The sequence below is a fragment of the Coturnix japonica genome, chromosome Z (assembly GCF_001577835.2).
Source record: "Coturnix japonica isolate 7356 chromosome Z, Coturnix japonica 2.1, whole genome shotgun sequence".
Lineage (NCBI taxonomy): Eukaryota > Metazoa > Chordata > Aves > Galliformes > Phasianidae > Coturnix > Coturnix japonica.
Window position 1 is genome coordinate 14183476 of NC_029547.1, and position 17961 is coordinate 14201436.

General features: G+C 36.5%; 1 protein-coding gene across 6 annotated transcripts in view; it reads right to left on the reverse strand.

The window, feature by feature from the left end:
- ERBIN (erbb2 interacting protein) overlaps positions 1-17961 on the reverse strand; it is a 99720-nt gene that overhangs the window by 34777 nt on the left and 46982 nt on the right. For all 6 annotated transcript variants that reach the window (XM_032441139.1, XM_015848557.2, XM_015848558.2 and 3 more), the window contains 3 exons: positions 14901-15018; positions 4375-4453; positions 3850-3939 (listed from right to left, as the gene is read on the reverse strand). In XM_032441139.1, coding sequence (XP_032297030.1) covers positions 3850-3939; positions 4375-4453; positions 14901-15018 — 287 coding nt within the window. The remainder of the gene's footprint in view (positions 1-3849; positions 3940-4374; positions 4454-14900; positions 15019-17961) is intronic.

The window sequence follows — 17961 nt, forward strand, 5'->3', positions numbered from 1 at the left end:
TTTCCTTCAGCCTATGTTTATTTAAGCATTTCATTGGATTCTTTAGTACATGCTGTTCTCACATAAAGTAGTCACGAAATAAAAGGAGAAAGGCAACATCATGCTGCAAAAGAACTGATTCCCATCACTAAACTCTGTCCCTTGCTGCCACGTCTCATAAATACCTCCAGGTATGGGGACTCTACCGCTTCCCTGGGCAGCCTTTTCCAATATTTGACGGCCCTCTCCATGAATAAATTTTTCCCAACATCAAATCTGAACTTCTCTAGCACGGCTTAGGTCTATTCCCTCATGCCCTACCAACTGTCACCTGAGAAAATTTTGGGAAGGCTTCCATAATCAAACACTACATTAGGCCCCCATTGGTGCTTTCCTTTGATGACAGGAAAAATAGCTAGATGTCAGTTTTTCCTCACAACACACGTATGTAGTCACATCTCTTAGTTGAAAGCAGAAGCATGCATATGCTAAGCTATAAATAGGTACACTCACATGTCACTGACTCTTGCCAGAACTCGCTGTACAACACTTTTAATAACCTCATTGTGTGAACTTATAAGACTGACTTTAGTGACAGAAAGGTTCACAACTTTGTGACCGTATTTCATGTCCCACTCTCTCTTGAGCTAACCTTAGGAGTCTAGAGATACAAATACACTGTTATACAGCAAAGGCTACTGGCTAAATATTTTCAGTCTCTCCAGGTTGGGAAATGCAGGCTGTGTCTAAAATAGCACTTTTCTTGCAGCACTTAACCAGAAATACTGCCCTAAAGTAGGTGCCATTTCTTCCATTACTACAGGTGGTTAATGCAAGTTTTAATGTAATAATATACATCAAATACTTAGCCTCGCTGCCCTTTAATTTGCTGGTGTACAGACCTACGCTAATTCCTGCTTTGAGACTGAAAAAACTGATCTTTAGTTTGGAAAATAAGTCATAGTGACAGAATACATAAGTTCTGTTCCATCCGTTCTCAGAAATTCATCATACTTAGAAGAAATTATTATAAGCTGTAAAAATACATACTCACAATTTCTTATATAATACCTAAACACAAAGCCATAGGGGAGTATTATTCAAGTGTACCTTGTGTAATGGACTTACTATTACTGCACATTTTTTATGTAACCATATTAAGCTACATTATAAAAGGGGGATAACTTTTATTTAAAAGAAAACTTCTGCATAATACCTTGCTCAGGTTAATATATCCTTCATAATTTGATTTATGTAACTTCAAAATTTTTTTAATGGGCAAGTATACAGCAGCACATTTAATAATTCACTACACAACAGCAGTTATTCCTTGGACAGCTACTAATATTTCACAGAGAGAGGATCCTGATTTTCACCTCTCTAGAAGCTTTACTAATGCTGACATACTCTTTTAAAATCATAACTAGTAATGAAACAGGACTGAAATGCATGCATCCTATAGTGGGTTATGTTTGGCATAAGTTTCCAAACTTATTTAGGAGTAACTAAATTAAGTTCTCAGTTCAATCTCCCTTGTCTATTTAATCTAAAAAGATACCCCAAATTAAACACTACTTAAAATACCTGGTGCTGCAAATTGTTGAGAAACAAGATCAAAAGTAAAATCATAACAAAATCATAAAATAAGTTCTCTGGAAGCAAAACTCAATACAGACAACTTTCCTAGTGTTTTTCTAAGACGATGCTGAAGGTGTACCTCCTTGCTTGTTTTAAATGTCCAACAATGAAGTTTCCCTTTTAAAGCTGTTTAAATATTCATGTGCAGTGAGCTTCAGGTTTAAAATACTCTGCGTATAGTTTTGCATATCTGAATCGAAGTATGTATGGTACATTTAGATATGTAATATATAGTTTTCTTTGGTACACATATGCAGTTTTCAGAGTTCTGAGCATTGGCATGAAGGCCAACTCTGGGACCCAAGCTGCTATTAATACATTCAAAACAGAATCTGGAAGTGGAAAAAACCACTACCGTCTCAGAATTACAAATGAAATGCCCCATCTAATCTGCTAATTTTTAAGAAGCCTAAGAGGTTTGATAAGTATCACTAAAGAACAGCAAGTTCACTCATAAGGAAGAGGGAAAGAAAATGGATATCCTTGACCTCAGAACTATGCAAAGCCTGAACACTAGCCTTGAAGGAGAATAAAACTGAGGTAAATACTACAAAAGCTGCATAAATATTCCAGAAGTAAATTGCATTACATTGTTTTCTTTCCTAAGCGTCAGGATAAAGATTACTAATTTGTATTCAAAGACATACGCTGTTCAATACTTTCCAATAGAAAAGGACAGGCAAAAATGATTAGTCTAAAAAGACTGTCACAGTACAACAAAAGTACATTAGGGAAAAAACTGAACAACATTAAGGGAAAAAAAAAAAAAAAAAAAAAAGGTGGACTAGATGCCATGACACCAAATGTTATAGTTATTATTTCCTTGTAGAGTAATCACTCATTTTTAACTGAGCTGTCCAGTGGATAAGTTGATCATGTGTTGGGAAGCAACACTCAAGCAGCTGCAGAAGGCACTAGAGGAACACTAGAGTGTAATCACTGACATTTCCAAGAGAAACAAGAAGATAATCATGACATTGTACAAGCCATTAAGAGATCTCAATTTGAATTCTAAATATAGTTACATATGTTGTAATCCTCCATCATTACACAAACAAATAAAAAAATTAAAACTGAAACTTGTTCCAAGATCTACTAACATAATAAGGCACAAAGAAAAGCCTGTCATACCAGAAAGAAAAAGAATTTCGACCATTTGTCCACAAATGATAAAGCATATGATTTGTCTACAGGACATAGGATGGAGGACAAATCAGAATGACTTGTCTTAGTTTGACTCCAATTTTTATACAACACAGCTCAGCTTCAGAGTACCTTAAGAAAGAAGATATGGTAGAGGAAGAGAAGAATGTAACTGATGCAGTAACAACAGAAAAACCAACCCACGAACACAAAGCTTTTAAAAGGAAAGAAAAGCCATCACAACACAAAACAGAAATCCTGACTGAAAGAATACTTCTGTTGTATTAAATCAGCAGTATAGAAATGCCCTTCCTCCTAGCTCAGGTAGTTCTAAGCAGCAGTCAAATACATACTTAATTTGTCCCAGTGTTAAGATTTTCAGCAATAGCTTACTTGTATTTGAAGTACTCAAAAAAAATTCATATCCACTACACAATGAATGAACAGTTAGAAGAGCTATTTTAAGGAAAATCTGAGATTTGTTTATTATTAGCTCCCATTTATTCTTGAGTTCTAGCTCTTTCAAATATCACCACAAACATCTTATCACATTATCTTCCAATTTATTTCTCCTTTAAACTGCTTTCTTAAAGAACTGTGTATTTTCTGTGCAATACCATTAGTAAGGATGCAAACTTATTTAAACTTAAAAATGTGCTGAATCTACTTAAAAACAGATGAGAGAAGCATTCATTTCAGTTTCATTCTCTTGGCTACAAGCCAGGATGTTTTAAGTCACTACTTCTATTTTGAAGCAGGGATCTATTCTTAATAGCTATTAAGAAGCTGTAAGCACAGTATCGGAGAAATGGCTTTCAAGCTGCCTACAGTAAATGATTCATTCTAAACCAGTTAGTAGTAATTAATGACTTCGCAGTTAGCCTAACCATTAAAGAAGTTACAGTATACTGTATGCTTCACAGAAGAGGACAGCAATGAAGAAAAATGATAATGAATGATGTTTTTTTAAAGTAACATAAGATAAATTTGGTTATATACACTTCCTCTCCTCCTCCGTTCTGCACTCTGCTCAAGAAGCAGCATAAATGTGAAATTAAACACAGAGAGTATGTTTCAAATGCAACTCACCTGCCAAAGTTGGCTGGCAAAAACTCAAGAAATGCATCATTCAGGTACAGCTGTGTTAGGTTTAGCAGCTGGGAAAATCCATCTGGAAGTCTGTGAATATAAAAAAAGTAGCACAGTGCCTTCAATTATATTCAAGGCATTTGACTCAACACTGTTTTAAAGAACAGTATAGTACTGAAGTCTTACATACATATAAGATCATAAGGTATGGTGATTACCTGAAACTAGTTTGAAAATTATTTTTAAGTACTGAGGGCAGTATCTACAGGCAATGAAAACTACAAACAACAAATACATTCTTTGCTATGCACTTACCATCTCCTGACACCTAGTACAGAATAGGTATTTTTAGAGGCATAGCTAACTTGCATCTAAGCACAATGAGGTTAATAAAAATAAGTCTTGGGTACCTCAGTTCCTTGCCTCCAGTTTGAAGAGTTGGCTCCCAAAAAGATGACTGGAGCACGTGTGAGATTCATCAGTGTTTATGCAAAACAACAAGTACCACAAAAATCACAAACTTACTTGGAAATTGGATTCACGCTGGCCTCAACAACTGTCAAGACTTTGCAGTTTTTTATATTTTCTGGAAACTCCTGTATGCCTGCAAAATACATGGAAAAGAAGGGGAAAAGTGTTCAACTGCTATGGTCCAAAACAGGCATAAAAAATGGTGCACATAAAACTGCTAGTAATAAAAACTAACCCACTTAGTAGCCGGTGGACAAATTTAATGTTTCACTTTAAGTAAGTTTTCATGAAAGAAACTCTTACATAAAATCAAATTCATTGCTATTCTGTTTCTCAAGTACTTCATTACATAGCAGTGAGCTCACAAAACATCATTTCAGAGACAGTGTAACAATTCCTACTGGTATTACCAAACCTTACAGAACTTGCACTCTGTAACATAGCTGAGAACCCTCCCTTCCAAGTGTACTTTCTGAAATCTGAAAGTACATTTACAGCGTTCACGGTTCTGAAGAGATCCAAAATCTACCACATACACTGCTGTTAGCTTCAAATTATTTCCATGCAAGGAAAAAAAAATGCTGCAGATAACACTTGCATAAAGACTAAGACAATAAGGAATCTCCTCTTTTTTCTAAGACAGCCTATGGAAATGCTAGCAAATGAATTTGCATCCGCATTTGTATTTGTCAGAAGCTGACAATACAGGCCTTGAAAGCAGAAGATGGGCATACTCCATGTCAGTAAGATGTCAACTCTGAGCCATTCTGTTCCCCAGACTTTTACCTCAATTGTCATTACACCATAGAAAAAGTAAAACCAGGTATCACAACAACATTTACTTTTGCAGTGTGCCACTGCATTGTTCTTATATGTCAGGACAGGTGTTCAGAGTTTGAGTCTGTGTTTATGCAGTTAACAAGATAAACATAGCATATTATAACTTAAGAGATAACATCATCATCCCACAAGACAAGCGGTCAAAAATATTATATTTTCACAGTAAATCCACTGATGATGTTTGAGGGGGTGGGGAGGGAAGTCACTATAACTAATTAAAATTAAGTAGAAACTCTAACGTTGTCAAAGCAGATTTTTAGGTCTTTCTTGACAGGAAGCCATTAGTCAGACCAGATGACTAAAAAACTACTTTTGACTCATACCAGATGTAGTAAGAATTTGAGTGGACCTGTAAAAAGGGTCAACAGAGGAGAAGACCGGGAGTATTGTTTCACTTTATCCCCTATAGCCCCAAATAAAAACTCCATACTTATAATGTAAATAAGTTTAATTTCTCAAATAACAGCAATACTTTCAGGACCAAAGGTAGCTTTAAAGAAAGATGAGAAAAGTAACACGGAAAGATAAGAAATGTTAACCTATGGTTGCCACATCATCTTTATATTAAGGGAAACATTCCCAAGGAATTTAAGACATATGATATTAATTTCTGTTGTAGCAAGAAGCCTCTTTTACCAAGCAAGTATATCCAAACACAAACAGAAAGCATCTAACCTGACACATACAATCCTCTACCACACCAGATACACAAAAATCTAGCACATGTGAAACCTGTGTAGATGAAGTCAGAGGATTATTTTTTTTTCTTTCCTTTTTTATCCACTTAAAATGAATCATGTCTACAATAATCACGGCAAACCACTGCTAAGTTCCTCCTTGGAGTCAGTGTAACGTTTCTGTCTAACTCTATGCCATTGGATCTATTGTTAGAACTGCAGAGATTCTCTAAGCTGAGTTATACTGAAAGACAGGCACGCTACTGGCCCTGTCTTGCTCCTCAGATCAAAGACTGCTCTCCTCCAAGATGTTAAAATTCATTTATTACCAGTGTTGCCATTGTCTGTATCAAGAACTGTTTGAAGTACAGGATACTCAGATTTGCAATAACTACCTAGAAAACAAAACACAGCACAGCTTCTAGAGGGGAGAGTGCACACAAAAGGACAGCCAAACATAATATTAGTTATCCAAATCCAGACACGCTAAATCAAAAATTAGAGTACTCTACCATAGTCTCTTGTTCAATTATGCCTTGGGCAAAAATCAGCAACAGTCTTAACAACAAAATAACAACGAAATCCAACAGATACAAGAAAACTAACAATGATGCAGCAAGCGAGTTCAAATTTTCTTGTTCTCAGAGCCAGGACTGATACGGGATACCCTGTTTTTACAAACTCACTCAACACTTCCGTCAGATAAATGGTGGCAGCTATTGTTACACGAGCAGTAAAGTGGGAAAGTAGTATTAAATACTCATGTTTTCAGTACAGGTTCAGAAGATGACAAATCTCAGAGGCTGTTCCTCTCTGTCAGGTGACAGGAAATCAGCAGCTAGCACTTGCTAACAACAACCTTCAGACAGCCTCTTCTCTTCATTTATCCTTCCTGCACACTCAAAACATGCAGTTAATGTTGGATTAACATTCTTCCACCAAGAGCGTCACTAAGATGCAGGAGAAGGACACTCGGGGATGACAAGATCCAAGTGCTGTAAGAAGTATTTTTAAAGAGGATCTGTTCTTTCTCTGCTTGCTACCTATTCTTAGTGACCTGAATTGTTTTCTGTTAAGACAGCTCAGCAAATCTCAAGGTTCTACATGAATATGTATTTTCACACTTAATTTGTAACATTATACTAATTAATTTATTACCCCACCCTCGCCCTCCACAAGGATCCGATGCAATGGACACCATGAAGTGAGACCAATGTTCTGTTCTAAATCTCATTTTCCTTCAGGATCTTTTATGGCTTCCTTAAACATATACTTCCTTAAGTACACACTTAAGTATTAGAGAAGAGGAAGATAAAACAGATTACTGATTTGGGGGTTATCTAGACTATTACAGCTTTATTCCATCCTCTTTGAGAACCATGTAGCTAGGTTTCTTAGCCTGCTGTTTCCTATTTTACATGATAACAATCATGTCCGTCCCATTTCTGTGCTGTAGTTGATTTACAGATAACGCTTACTGTTTTTACAAAAATCACAAACCATCACTTTTGTGGACTATGACCGTTTGCAGAGCACAACAGGAGAAAATATGATCTGCTGGTCATTTTTAATGCTAACTGCTGGTTATATGAACTGAATTGAGAGCAAAGTTCTTTCTGCAGTGCTGTTTACCACAGAAATAACATTTATATAACAGCACTTACATTTACTTGTCTGTCCCTTCCAACCTGGTTTCCCAGATTTCAGGCATTTTCAAATGCATTGGCCAGTGTCTACTACAAATGCCAAGTTAAAAAAAACAACCAAAAACCAAACATAGGGGAAAAAAAAAAAAAAAAGAAGAAAAAGAAAAAGTGGGGATGAGGGTCTGGGAGATTGTCAAAGAGAATTTGGCAGCTAGGTAAGGAATGGAATCTAAATTATTGTCTGGACTGCGCCAAAAACAGAAAGCATTCATCATTCAGAACTCTATCTGGCTACAGCTTGCCAGCATAACCTACAGAGTGGTGGTTAATCAGGACCCCCAGACCAGCTGCAGCACATGCCTGAAGCACATGACCAAAGAAGTCACACAGGGATTTCAGGTCAACGGCCAGAAACCTGTATGTAATCGACCTCCGTCGAGGGTCACATAGCAGGGCTGAAATAAGGAATTTCGTCTGATCTTTAACTCCCCAGAGGGGAATGATTGTTTTGGCACAGCTCCACTGAGCAAATGTGTGCTAATGTCCCTCTCTTTGTTCAGACTGGATTAAGGCAATTGTAAGCATAATTGGGGTCTCACTCACCATCTGGAGTTACACTAATCCTTTCTTATCACCAAGGACAGCATTGACTGCAGAACAGCAGAGAAAACTGGATCCACCTTTACTATCCATCAGAAAACCTTTTTAACTCAGAAATATCGGCATTTCTAGGTTAACAGAAATGTGCTAGTCATATCCACTGCTGGTAAAGCCTTTGCAGCAGAGCAGCCCGGTACACTGCTGTTTCTGCCCCACTGCAGTTGAAGGGAATCTGCTCTGCTGTTTGTGCTCAGGTTATGTAGCCTCATTTTTCTTCAAAAATGTGTGGACTAGCAGACTTCAGTTACTTAAACTATTACTGGTTGAGATGGAACTGGCATTACCTCCAAATAACGTGAGACCTGTGCAAGTGACATGGGTGACTCTTTCCCCCAAAGGAAAAAGTTCACAGATGGATCTTTTGATTTGTAGGAAGCATGTGAAAATAAAAACATTTTTTTCTCACTGAACAGCAGATAGCTCAACAACAAACAGACCTCTTGCTGCAAAACATGTGAAACCACAGCTCCCCATGCATCCTTCCAAGTGCAGGGGACATGGGTAAACACACAGGCCAAGTTTGTAAGAATATGAAAGCAACCTTAATTACACATGTTCCTCCTCAAGCTAATCTATTCATCCTGGTCTTAAATTCTGGACAAGCAGCTACGAGCCTGAAAACAGCTCCATCATAAAAAGCACAGTTTCTGTTTGTTTTCTCATTCAGCCTTCTGCTACAGCAGAAGGCTTGTATCAGAAATAGTGTAGTTAGCAGGAGCAGGGAAGTGATCATCGCTCTGTACTCATAACTGGTGAGGCAGCATCTTAAGTACTGCATTCAGTTTTGGGCCCTTCCCCACTAGAAGAACATCAAGGCCATGGAGAATGTTCAGAGAAGGACAACAAAGGTGGTGATGGGTCTGGAGCACAAGACTTATGGGGAACAACTGAGGGAGCTAGGATTATTCAGTTCGGTGAAGAGGAGGCTCAGGGAGACACAATTGCCCTTTATAATGACCTGACTGGCAGCTGTGGCCTGGTGGGGGTTGGCTTCTTCTCCCACCCAACTAGTAATAGGACAAGAGAGTATGGCCTCAAGTTGCACCAGGGAAGGTTCAGGCTGGATACAGGGGAAATCCTATTTGAAAGAATAGACAGGTGATGGATCAGGCTGTCCAGGGTGATGACTGACTCACCATTCCAGGAGCTGTACAAGAAATGTGTAGATGTGGTATTAAGTGGGCAATATCAGTGGCAGGTGGATAGTCCTTTTCTCCAGTTCTACACTCTGAAAATCTAAGTTTCCTTTCACATTTGTCCTCCCTTCTTTTATGGTTATTTGCAGGTTTATAAAATGACAAATAGAAACGCAATCTTTATTTTGAGGGCTTCTTGGTTTTTTTTTGGAAGGGAAACTTAATATTTATACTGTTTGTGTAATGATTAGTGCAAGAATTTCTGTTGACTTATAAATATGAAAAGTACAGTTTAAACAGTGTTTTCATTTTTTAAAAGGGAGATAAAATACTTCAATAGATTTTCCATGGTGAAGAAAAATATACTGCTATTGGTTGTGATAACTATTACAGTATAATTAGATTTACAATAAAATACAGCATCAGTAATGTATTTGGTGCTCATTTTCTTAGCAACACGAGGACAGAAGTACATATAATTACGTGACAATAAAATGTTTATTGAAAATGTAACCTGCTTTTTTTTTACAGCACTTCGATCTTCTTAAAAAATTAACATTTTATGCTCACGTGTGTGCCATACTTTATGTTGGCTTTCACTCCTTCCCATCTGCATACTGTTGTTTTTTTTTTCCCCATTAGATAGCTGAGTCAGGATTAATATTTCCAAAATTCATTTCTAAGAGCACTTGCAAAACTAAAAATAAGAAGTTTTGTTTCATCTGAAGGCTTAAAACCAAATTCTCAGCAGTTCAGGCAGTACTGAATCCTAACTTGCTTTTCTCCCATCCCCCCATCACTATTCCTAGTCCAGTCACTTTTGGTTGATACATCATGAATATCACTCAAAGCACACTACTCTTCAAAAACAAAAAGTGCAAAAAGTGAAATTCACAGTTAAAAAATTAAAAATTAAAAAAAAAATCTAATTACTTCTACAATTTCTGTGTTATAAAAATTGCTTTGCATCCAGGAACAGATCTCTATTAGACTACTTTAAGAATTTCAAACGTATACACTCAAGTTCCACATTCAAGACCAAATTTGTGCCTTAACTGCACTGCAATTCCATTTTGTTGACATCCTCTCTTTGAGATGAATATGATTTTATTCTGCAGAGACAGCTTCTAGACAGTATTTTTTATATGGAATACGATATATTTAAGAAAAAGCATTATCTACACTTCACTAAAGAATTTAAGCAGAAGAGCTAACTACTTTTAACATATATCTATCACCTCTATATAATGACATATTATGATAAAGCTACAGACTTCGAAGTCCTCAATTGATTAGTTATCTTTCTATTTAACTATCATGGAAAGTCCCTACTGGACCTGGTCCCTACAAATGTGGAGGAGAGCATTATAGAGGTTCAGATGGTGATCAGAGGGCTGGAGCACCTGTCCCATGAGGAAAGGTTGAGGGAACTGGGCTTGTTTAGCTTAGAGAAGAGAAGGCTCTGGGGAGACCTCATTGTGGTCTTCCAGTACTTGAAGGGAGCATTTAAACAGGAGGGGGAATGGCTGTTTACAATAGCAGACAACGGAATTGGTTTTAGACTAAGACAGGGGAGGCTGAGGTTAGAGATCAGGAAGAAGTTCTTCACCAGAGGGTGGTGACGCACTGGAACAGGTTGCCCAGAAAGGTTGTGGATGCCCCATCCCTGGAGGCATTCAAGGCCAGACTGGTTGTGACTCTGGGCAGCCTGGTGTGGTGGCTGACAACCTTGCATATGGTGGGGGGTGATGATCATGATGATCCTTTTCAACAGGCAACCCCACAATTCTATGATTCTAAGATACAAAATTAAGTACAGCCCCTTCCTTTCTTCATATATAGACTGAAACAGCAAATTTATAGCAAATTATTTTTGTATCCAGGATCTTCCTCTCTTCCTTCTTCCTGGGGAAAATAAAGCTTGGATCATTCTCTTTTATTAACTATGAATAATTCTCAATTTGTTGACAAACCATACTTCTAAATCCATCACAGATGGGCAACATAAGAACTAGACATTCTCCTGAATTTTTGTTTTCCAGCTCCCCAACTTCTGGCACACACTTTGCTAAAACTTGCCAAATCAGCAGATGTTTTTAAAACACTGAAGGAAACGTATTTGATCTAGATTTGTCTGTTAACAAAAACCTTCAAATTTACTAAAAATAATATTATCGGCAGATGTGTTTTTGTGGAGCTTTTCAGTGTTTGTTTTTTTCATTTGTGTATTTTTCTGTAAAAATGCCTTGCAACAGATTGAAAAGGTGACAATGTTTAAACTGCTGAAATGTTACAGGGGAAAAAAAAAGCTACATAAGTGACTACTGAAAACCTGAATTTCTAAGACACTATGCTCATTTTGGCCTTACTAGTTATTTTCTGACCTTCTTTAGGCCTCTGAAGGGCCTATAAGCATATAGTCTAAAAATTCAGTGTTTTCTTTTCACCATTTGCAAGTAGGCAAAAAAGAAACTGTCTCATGGTTTCCCAATCAGCTATCTCCACAGGCCCAAGGGGGTTCTAAGCCCATTTTCAGGCTTCCAGGTAAGACTATGTTCCCTGGCCGTCACCTCATCACATACCTCAGCCTTCCAAACCACTTGGTTCTAGTAACTTATAAAACTAACTCTTCTGTCTATTTGTATATAGCATTATACATCCCCCATCCACGTGTTGATGTAACAACAAAGAGGAGTTTAAAAATAATTGAATATTTCTTTTAGTTTTATAAACTGAAAACTGCTTTCTACATGTGCCTTAGGTTCTGCACACAGCAATTTTGCATCAGGCTTTAAGGTAAAAGCTTTAAAATGTAGCTGGAAAGAAGTAATGGAATCTTTGATATTTAGGGCTTAAAATGGCCTTGAGATTCAGATTAAAATGCCATAAAAAGTCAACTTAAATCCTCACTACTTAAAAAATAAGCATCCATAATTCATCAACTTTTTCCAAGATGAAATGGAGAGTTTAAATTAACAGTACTTTATGCATACTGCACATTGCAGCGGTCTGATATTTTAGGTGACATCTACACTATGGACACTTGAGAAGCTGTAAATACATTCCTAACAGTTGGAAAAAAAAAGTGTGCTCAAGAACACACAACTGCTACCAGCACAAAAGCATGCACCACTTCCAATGAGGACCAGATACGCTGGCAGTGATAAAAAAAAAAAATTAAAGCCTCAAGAAAGGTCAGTAACAGAAGGTGCTGGACACTGAGAGCATACAAAGGAAACATACGTCTCATGGCTTTCTGTACTTTACTATATTAAAATAATCGGCCACGCTTCAGTGTCACATATGGAATATATGAAATTATAAGCACTTAAATACGAAATGAAGGCAGTTTTCATTTTATGCATATTGGAACACCAAGATTGCACTCTTTCACTAATACCTTTTATTTAAAGCAACCATCTCAGTTTCTACTATTTTATTTTTTCATCTAAATGCCAAAAATACTACATGTATATTTTATTCACATATAAATATACAGGTATGCAGTTGTGCTTAAAAAACTGCATGCTCTCTTGCGCACCAGTCTCCTGTCCTACATGAGCCAGCTGTAAGTCAGATTCGTCTGTGAGGTAACCAGACCACATTTCAAAGCAGGAGTTTCATTCTTAATTTTCCTAGCAGCTCTTTACATAATGAAATAGTTGTTTGGCCAATGCCTTCTATTATGGTCATGCCATAAGCAGCTCAAATATCCTAAATGAAAACCACGGCATATTTAGTGTTCATTGGTATTTGAAAATGAAGTCGAAAATTATAGATGACAATTATAAACAAACACCTGATTTAAACGCATCTGCACTCTGTGCTTTAATTCCATCCACATAAGGAAAACAACACTTTTGGTACTGTCATGCTAGAAAACATATAAGAAAAATATAGGAGACTAACATCTTTCTTTGCTACAACTACACTATTCTGACAAAAAAAAAGCCACTGAGTTCTATTCTAGAGTTTTTATGCCTCTCATGACTGATTCCTAGTAATTTTTCTTCCTAAATCAGGGAAAACATCTCCTGCACTTCCCACAAAGTTCACTATTTCCACATCACAGTCTTGACATCAAAATAAAGGAAAGCCCTGGAGAAGTCCTAGCTGACACACAAGACATGCTGTAGAGGTGGAATTCAACAAGAAGTGCTGAGTCCTGTATCTAAAGAAGAAGAACCCATCACTACTAAAAAACTGAGCTTCACAGTTTACTGCAAGGTCATATCTTTCAGCTACTGTCTCTTCAAATCCTTTATATGCTTATCAGTAACAAGTGTTTCTTCAGCAGCTCTTAGAAGGCTTAGCAAAGGGTTGTATTGTTTTGGGTGAGTAACTCTCATGACTGGTAGGTGACCAGCTGCCTATTTACATTCATAAGCTGAGGAATTTACCAACACTAGAACTCAAAATTCCTTTTATTGCTTTCAAATTTTAATTACTGAAAACCTGCATTGGAACCATTTAATCCTTTTAATAGTTCAGTCTAGGACAAAAATATGATTCTTTCCTAGCCGTCTGTCCTTATGAAAGTCCTGTTCTTTAAGAAAGACTATTAATCCACTTGTACCAGGAACAGTGCAGTAACAACCAGGTCAATTTATGACCCTAAGTGTTGCATTCATTAGACGGAGATAATAAAGTAACAGTTTAAGTGCTGAATGTGATACAATGGACAATAGAGGAGAATGCCAACATCTCCATGACGGGAGTGCTTTCACAATAAGGCAGAACTTAATTTTTTGGAGTAATGATTATCTAGTTGTCCACAAAAAAACATGAACTGGATATTATAGAACCTTTGGCATATTTATGTAATCCTTGTTTTCAAATATGGTTTCAAGGAAAGGTCTTTCTCTTACTTCACTATAAATCAGCAAGGAAAGGCTATTAGATCCTTATCAACTAACATGATGAACTTTTTTTTTCTTTAACCACACAAGCAAGACTGATGACAATATAAGCTAATAGAATTTCCTCACATTTGCACAGATATTCCAACTTGCCAAAAGAGTACCATTAAAAATAAATAAAAGCATATATATAGTACTTGGCTGACAGCATTCCATAATTTATAAGCAGCTGACTCACAGAATGCAAGTCAGTCAACAGCACCAGTCACAGTCCACTGACACTTTTCTCCCCGTGTGACAGAGATTACCATCTCTAGAGACTGATGGCAAAGCAGATGATTTCTACTACTACTTCAATCATCTGTCTCAAAGTTAACTGAAAACAATTTTCATAATAAAAAGAGAATCCAGCAAAATTTTAAAATCGCGTGCAATAATTCTTCACTACATTGAAAAATGACAAGAATCAATAAAAATAATAACTTCAGGCATTTTCATTTTCAAGAAGACACAAACATTGTGAGGTATCATTCTTCAGTAATGAATCTCAAAACATAAAGCAATTCATTTGACAGATATAATTAAAAACAAACATCACAGACTGTAAGATAGATTATTTTTTGCTAAGCATGAGATTTTGGTTTGCAGTTTAAAATTTATTAGATGCATAGCTTATAGAAATTACACTTTTACTGGTATCTTTAAACAGTCAGTGATGATTTGCCTTTAAGCAACTCCAACATAATAAGAGAAGTGACTTACCATTCTTGCTGACATCCAGTTCCCTGAGATTAATGAGATTTGCAATGGATGCTGGCAATGTGGTTAGATCATTGTCTGGCAAACTCAGCTTGTGCAGCGACTGACAGTTAAAAAGTTGCTATTGAAACAAAGAAAAAAGAGCAACTTTCTCTTAGTTTTCTCTGTGTAGCTTTTGTTTTTAATCCCTTCAAACTTCTGACCTCACAGCTGGAAGGTCAGACTATGTAAATCTGACTACAGACAAGTGTTTTTTTAAACCTATGTTTATGATGTTTAGAAAAGCTAAAGAACTTCAAACAGCCACATAAAAACTGACAGCTACATTTTACAACACCTGAAAAGCCCTTCCAGTGTTATCATAAACTGTGACTAGTAGTTACATACAGTCCTGAAAACAAAAGTATTTGCCCCAATAAGTATGCCATATGGTACCCCCAGAAGTAAATCTTATTTTTCTCCCCCTTTTTTTGAAGAAACTAAAGTAAATAAATAAATAAATCCAATTTAAAAAATTATTCCGGAACAAAGCATTTGAGTAGGTATTTATCTTCTCTAAAATAAATGTTAATACATTTATTTTACAGAATGTTTTATTTCCCAATATGATCCTAGCTTAAGTACTCCAAAAAGCAATAAAATTATGAGAACTGATGGAAGTTTGATCTAAGGTTGCAGAAAAATATATTATAGCTTTTTTATCAACGTAATTAGCATGAAATACCAGCTCAGAGATATCTTCCTATACGTATGGTATGGAAACCTTCAGTTTCTTACCCAGAAGCATTATTATTTGACAATTTACAGCAGGGAGTATTAGTGGAGTGAAAGGAAAAGAAAATATTTCTGAGATACTCTTACAGGTAGTACATACCGCATATTTAGGGGGGGAAAAAAAATTACAATCATATACTACTTTCCTGATATTTTATTCATAAATAGTTGGGTTCTGTTCTTTAGTATTCTGAGGACAGATCAGACAAACCCAGCAAGTGTTCTGGGACTTAAAGAAGAATTCTCAGTCAATGTCACAGTGATGAGTAAATTTCAACTCAAGTATCTCGGGCCCTTCTCAATCAACAGGCCATTATTCCAGCCACAAATAACTGAACAACTCCCATCCGTTTAAAGTTTGCATATGCGCCCCAATCAAAAGCAGACAAATTCGAAAGACGGACAGCTCAAGGAATTAGATTAACTTGCCCAGTGATGTTTCCAATTGAAACGTGCACCTGTTAGAACTACCTGGTATCATTAAGACTTTGAAGAGCTAAAGTTACCTTGGGATATTATCTGGGAAACAAAATTTAGATGATCATATGTGTTTCAGTGCCTTTCCTTCATTTTAATGCTCTTAAGCAAGAATATGTATTTAAATCTAATCCTAGAAAACAATGATCAGGAATCATGCAATAAATAAAAATGTCCTGACTGCAAGAACCCTAAAGGAAAAAAGGGAGATGGGTGGAGAGCCTTGCAGGGCAGTGATGCTGTAGTTGCTCCGTTTTAATGTTCACAAATTCCATAGTTAGGTGCATTATCATCACTCATTTTTAACACCTGAAATCACAGCATGAAGGTTTGTTTTACTACTAAATTCCAATTTCTTCTGAACAGCAAAATGAGGAGGAAAACTAAGACTGCTAAAATTTGAGATTTTCAACTGAAATGCACATTGTGGCACTTTGAAACAGAGCACATTCTTAGACATGACTTAAGAGCAGAAGATGAAAGCATTTCAAACATAGTCACTTTGGAAACCCACTATTATATAACCAGCATTTCAGGAGAAGTAAAATCTTTCTGCACAGCATTTCTCCTGACTTCAGTTTGCTCACACCGTACCTTCAGTCTAATTACATCCACTTAATTAACAAACAACACTAATATCTGATTTTCAAAGTATGCTGAGGTGAACATTACTGGAAAGACTGGGGGTAATTAAAAAAAACCAAAAAAACAACAACAACAAAAAGCCCCCGAACCTAAAAAACAAACAAACAAACAAACAAAAACCAACCAAACAAAAAACAGACTATTCAGACTATTGCAGGTTGACAACACGGCAACAAAATGGCTGTGCTATGATATACAAAGGGCAAAAAGCTGCAACACTGGGACAAAAACAGCATCAGCAGCAATCAGAAAAGAGGAGGTGTAGGAGACAGCCTTATAAATACCACACTCTTTTTCTGAGATGATGGATTAATTAGGAGCCTGCTTCAGAGTTCAAACATTAAATAAGTTTAGGTTAGGGAAAAGGCTTATACAGATTGAAACTCTGGCTCCAAAATGGACAGGATTATTTCAGACTTCAAGGTGTTTCCCTAGAGATCTTCTCTGGATAGTTTTAAGATCATGGTCTCTATTAAGTTGGTAAATTAAGTTTTTAGAATGTCTCTAATTCTCCCTAATCTCTCCATTTGTTTCTTTTACAGTATTTGAATTTACATTTATACTGAATTTACATAAGGTTTCTAATTCCAGGGAAAAAAAGGAATATATTCATTAGATTAAGCAAAGTCAGCTCTATCAGAATACAAGACTTCCAATGAACTGACATGCTGCTATGCTGAAATTATATTTCTTTATTAATTTCATTTATGTTTCAAAGAAACTCAAGTCAACAAAATCTCACGTGGTTATGACAAATGATCAACAAGCTTAGCAGTGCATTTCAAACTCACCCCATGAGACAGGGAAGATCTGGGAAAAAACTATTTTTAATATCAAGTATGTGGTGAAGTTGTATATCTTCACCAAGATAGGTTCTAATAATGGAAAATCTATTTTGACCACACTGTGCTTTTGAGGAGTATCAATGAAACAAAATCTCACCCTTTCCTCCAGTATACTGTTCATTCAGCACCTGGTTTGTCTTAAGATTTCAGAACTAGCACCAAATAATGATTTCTTTAATTAAGATGTAATCAGAGTGGAATATCAGCTCTCCAGATTTTGAGCTTAAAATAATATGAGATACATCAGAAAGACTTTCCAGTCAAAAACAAAGTGACTATTTTGGACTTCAGCTGTCCTTCATGAGCACAGGGATCTGAATAAG